Source organism: Pygoscelis adeliae, unplaced genomic scaffold (genome assembly GCF_000699105.1).
Source record: "Pygoscelis adeliae isolate BGI_AS28 unplaced genomic scaffold, ASM69910v1 Scaffold402, whole genome shotgun sequence".
NCBI classification, from domain to species: domain Eukaryota; kingdom Metazoa; phylum Chordata; class Aves; order Sphenisciformes; family Spheniscidae; genus Pygoscelis; species Pygoscelis adeliae.
Window position 1 is genome coordinate 4,149,327 of NW_008824411.1, and position 4,161 is coordinate 4,153,487.

A 4,161-nucleotide genomic window follows, 5' to 3' on the forward strand; every position below is an offset into this window, starting at 1 on the left:
GCCTTCCCTGGCCCTGCTTTGCCTTGTCCCCCCTTGCCCCGCGTCCCCTTGCGAGCAGCTCGGGTCCCCCTGGTGCCCTTGCCTTGCCTTGCCTTGCCCTGCCTTGCCTTGCCCTGCCTTGCCTTGCCTTGCCCTGCTTTGCCTTGCCTTGCCTTGCCTTGCCTTGCCTTGCCAGCCCGGGAAAGACAAGCCCCTTGTGCTCCGCAGCTGCAGCAGGCAGGCTTTCCGCAGGCAGCCATGGTGCGCTCTGCCCTCACCACCTTTGCAACAGAGAGGCGTTTTGCTGCCAAACAGGAGTGCTGCCAGGTCACTGTTTCCCGGTGCTGCTGTGGCAGAGAGGTCTGGGTGTGCAGGTCCTGCCGGACGTCTTGGGTGCAGCCCTGCTCCTGGGGGGGCCAGTGTCACAGCTGGAGCAGGGGATGGACACACCAGCCCCCCACACCTTCCCGGGCAGTGGGGCCGCTCCTCAGGCACCCTAACGTGCTATTTAACCCGCGGCCGTGCAGGGCGCCCAGGCACAGAGCCCAGGGGCTTGGGTCAGCAGGAGCTGTGGTGCCCATGGGGCAGACGTGGCCCTACCTGGCCCAGTGCTCCCAGCTCCTGGCTTGCTGAGGCAGGGCTGGGAGAGGCTGCAATGCACCCCGAGCAGGGAGAGGGCATCCAAGGGCAGAGGCAGACAGATACCAATTACGTGGCATGAACAAAGCCTGTCCTCGCTCCTGGTTCAGCCATAGAGTGCCGTGCTGCCGCAGGCTATGCACTCAGCAGGGATGAGACCTCCTCTGATGCAGCCAGCAGGACCCTGTGCGGGGAGACCAGCCGGCCCCTCTGCAGAGCACAGCTCCCTATCCCTGCCCTCCCCTCTCCCAGACCCGCTATCCCACCTCGGTCCCTGCCGGTGGACATCTCCTGACACGGATGCTGAGCCTCAGAGCATCCTCCCTGTCACCCAAGGAGATAAGCAGCTGGTGTGGGTCAACCAGCAGGTCTCTTGAGCATCCTTCCTCCATCTCTCACGCTGTTACCTGTGTGTACTCCCCCAAGCTCTCCCCACACAGCATCTCGGGGCACACAGTGCAGCCCCAGAGCCCCCCGACAGGTGGGTACCGGCCGGGCTCCCGGGTGTGCCCACGGAGGAGGCGAGCCGCCTTCTGAAGTGCCGCAAGGAAACCACGCAACCAGATTCACGTAGCAAGTGTCTCTTCAGCGGGTTTGCCCCTATATATAGGTGCATCTACTGAATATATACATGTCTTAGCAATAGTATACTGGAAACCGTGCCACGCGTGACTTGATGGTGCTGAACTAATGCGTGCAAAAGTACAGAGGGATCCATGTACCCTCTAAGTACAAAGTTCCTCCTGTCCAGCCGCAGGAGGGTCTGATTTTGGGGCATGACAGGTAACCTGCCAGGACTCCTGGGGAGCACGTGGCTTTGGCACCTGCCCAGTTTGCTCATGGAGCTGCAGGATCCGGGAGGACGGACTGGTGCCAGACTGCTGCGGGATGCTCAGGGTGGCAGAGTTCGCTTCAGCTGAGCTGCGATCCCCGGGCCGAGAGCTCAGGAGAGCCAGGGTGCCCGCTGCTCCATGCCCACAGGCTGTTGCAGGCTTGGGCATCAGGCAGCAGCTGGCAAAAGCTCTGCTATGTGCATTCCTCTCATGGCAGGTGAAGATGTGGGTTAACCCTGGGAGTGGAGGATCTGGAGATTTCCCCTTGGAGGTGAAGGGCACTAACATCTTGCCGCTGGCTGCCACGCAGCACCCGTGGGGCATCCAAAATGCATTTCATGGGCAGTTGAGCAGCTCTGGAGTGTCTGTGGTCAGTGAGAGGAGGTCCCCTCAGCATGCCTCTTGCTGGGGCTGGCATGCCTGCTCCTCCCCGGCTGACACCACGGAGAAGCCACGGCCGAGCAGGCTGCCCAGCAGCTGGGTGAGGAGCCAGGAGTGCTGTCAGGCTTCTCCCTGTGCAACTGGGGTCTAGCAGGCAGGTATGGGGCTTCCTGCCTTTCCATGTGGCATGTCCAAAGCCCAAAATGTCCAGAGAGTTTTTGTTTTCACCCTGTAATTGCACAGCCCGCTGCGAGCTAGTGGCAACTCCCAGCTCCTCCTCGAGCAGGTACAGTCCCTGCTCCAGCGGGCACGTACCCGCAAGCATCCCTTCCCCAGGTGCCCGCACATGGGCCAGGAGCTTCCTCACGGAGAAAGTCCAGCTGACATTCCTCCCGTCTGACCGGGGGAGAGAAGCCGCTCTGTCCCGGTCATCGTCACCAAGAACATGCTGCGCCAATAAATAACCCTCGTCTCAGCCCGTGTCGCTCCTGGGCTTGTGTCAGCAAGTGAGCGGGAGGTCCGAGTTGTCCCATGCCATGTCTCTCCTTGCTGCCCTTGGGGTTTTCCTCTGAGGCTTCACTGTACAATGAGAACAAGACCAGCTGCCCGGGTTTTATTTCTAAGTCCCAGTGAAGTGGCTTCGGTTTGCGTATGGGGCTCCTCTGGGGATGGGGAGGGATGGGGACCGGGCTGGGGGGACCAAAGGGTCATTCTTCACTGGCTGACTCCTGGAGAAGGCGATGGATGTCCTGGAAGGAGGGACGATCTTTAGTGTCCCGTCTCCAGCAGCTGAGCATTAGCTTATAGACTGAGTCAGGGCAAAGTGCAGGCTGGGGAAGGTAGGTCTTCAAAACAAAAGGCAAAGATGACAAAGGGAGAGAGTTACTGCCACGGAAACCATAATCAAACTGCTCCTGGGGAGCCCCATTTCTCCATGCACCAGCGTGGGGGGCTGTGCTGCTGTGTGTCCAGGGACAAGGGGACTCCCAGACGGCACAGTGGGGGGCCTGTGGACACCTGCTCACATCTCCCAGCCTGGCTAAATGCTGGAGTGGGGTCAGCGGGCAAGCGGTGCCTTGGGCTGTGTGAAGTACAGGGTTTGCCGTGCCAGGCCCTTCACCAGGACTCCTTCCCAGAGGAGTTCCTGCCCCATAACTCCCCCATAGCCAAGTTTCCTATCTGGTCACCTTAAAGCCTTTTCCCAGGTCTCCTGGTGTCCAAGGTGCACTGCTGCCTGTCCTGTCCCATCCCATCCCATCCCATCCCATCCCATCCCATCCCATCCCATCCCATCCCTACCTGCCGGCCCTGGTCCCGGAAAAACTCGCCAGTGTTTTCGATGACCTGCTCGTCAGACAGCTGGGAGTAGGGCTGCTCCCGGCAGAGAGTGAAGGTCTCCCACAGTGTCACGCCGAATGCCCACACGTCACTGGCCGTCGTGAACTTGCCCTGGCCAAAGGGAGCAGAGCGGGGTCGGGCATGGGCATTACCCCATCCTGCTCCATAAGCCCTATGTGCCCAAGGTTCAAAATCTCTTTCTGGATGCTTCAGCTTCCAGATCTGGGCCCAGAGGGGGGCTTGGTCCCGCAGACCTGCTCTCTGCCTGGGGCCAGAGTCTGGCGAGCTCTGGGTCCAGCTTGCAGCGACTGCTCTGAGAGCTGGGGCTTGGTTAGGACCCAACTCCCTGCAAAGATAAAAAGTAACCCTGCTCCCTCTTCCAGGTCTGACCATGGCCAGGAGAAAATGTCAAGCATCCAGCTCAAAGGCTGGGCACCGGGACACCAAAGACCACCGTAGTCACCCCATCCCACCTTGAAAAGCTGCTACCACTCCTGCTTTCTGCATGCTTCACCTCAAAGCTGAGCTCCAGGTAGGAGAGACTTCCCCATCCCTTCTACACCCCGAAGCCTGAGGAAAAGAGGCTGTGAGCAGCCCCAGGGCCGTGTCAGTGTCCGTCAGAGGACCCCAGCCCCCACGTACCAGCAGGATGCTCTCCCAGGACATCCAGCGGATAGGGAGCACCGCCCGCCCCTGGATGCGGTAGTAGTCCCCACTGTAGAGATTCCTGCTCATGCCGAAATCAGCTATCTTGATGGTGTACTGCTTCCCCACCAGGCAGTTGCGCGTGGCCAGGTCTCGGTGCACGAAGTTAAGGGAGGAGAGATACTTCATGCCAGAGGCGATCTGGATGGCCATGAACCGCAGGTCGCTGTAGCTGCCGGGGGGGACAAGGGAGGACTGAGGTGCCGGGCAGGATGGCAGTCAGGGGGTACACGGCCTCAGGTGGGGCGCCCCACAGCCGGGCAGGGTGCCTAGAGCAGGCAGCCCT

The 4,161-nt window shown here is 60.7% G+C and overlaps 2 protein-coding genes across 2 annotated transcripts in view; both read right to left on the bottom strand.

Annotated features, from left to right (window-relative positions):
• HSD17B7 (hydroxysteroid (17-beta) dehydrogenase 7) overlaps positions 1-2,264 on the bottom strand; it is a 10,104-nt gene extending 7,840 nt beyond the window's left edge. Inside the window, exon 1 of the mRNA XM_009320684.1 lies at positions 2,200-2,264. Coding sequence (XP_009318959.1) covers positions 2,200-2,264 — 65 coding nt within the window. The remainder of the gene's footprint in view (positions 1-2,199) is intronic.
• A 275-nt stretch (positions 2,265-2,539) lies between these two features.
• Positions 2,540-4,161, bottom strand: part of DDR2 (discoidin domain receptor tyrosine kinase 2) — an 8,443-nt gene continuing 6,821 nt past the window's right edge. The window contains exons 10-12 of the mRNA XM_009320685.1: positions 3,813-4,070; positions 3,132-3,281; positions 2,540-2,677 (exon numbers count right to left, since the gene is read on the bottom strand). Of these exons, the coding sequence (XP_009318960.1) occupies positions 2,540-2,677; positions 3,132-3,281; positions 3,813-4,070 (546 nt within the window). The remainder of the gene's footprint in view (positions 2,678-3,131; positions 3,282-3,812; positions 4,071-4,161) is intronic.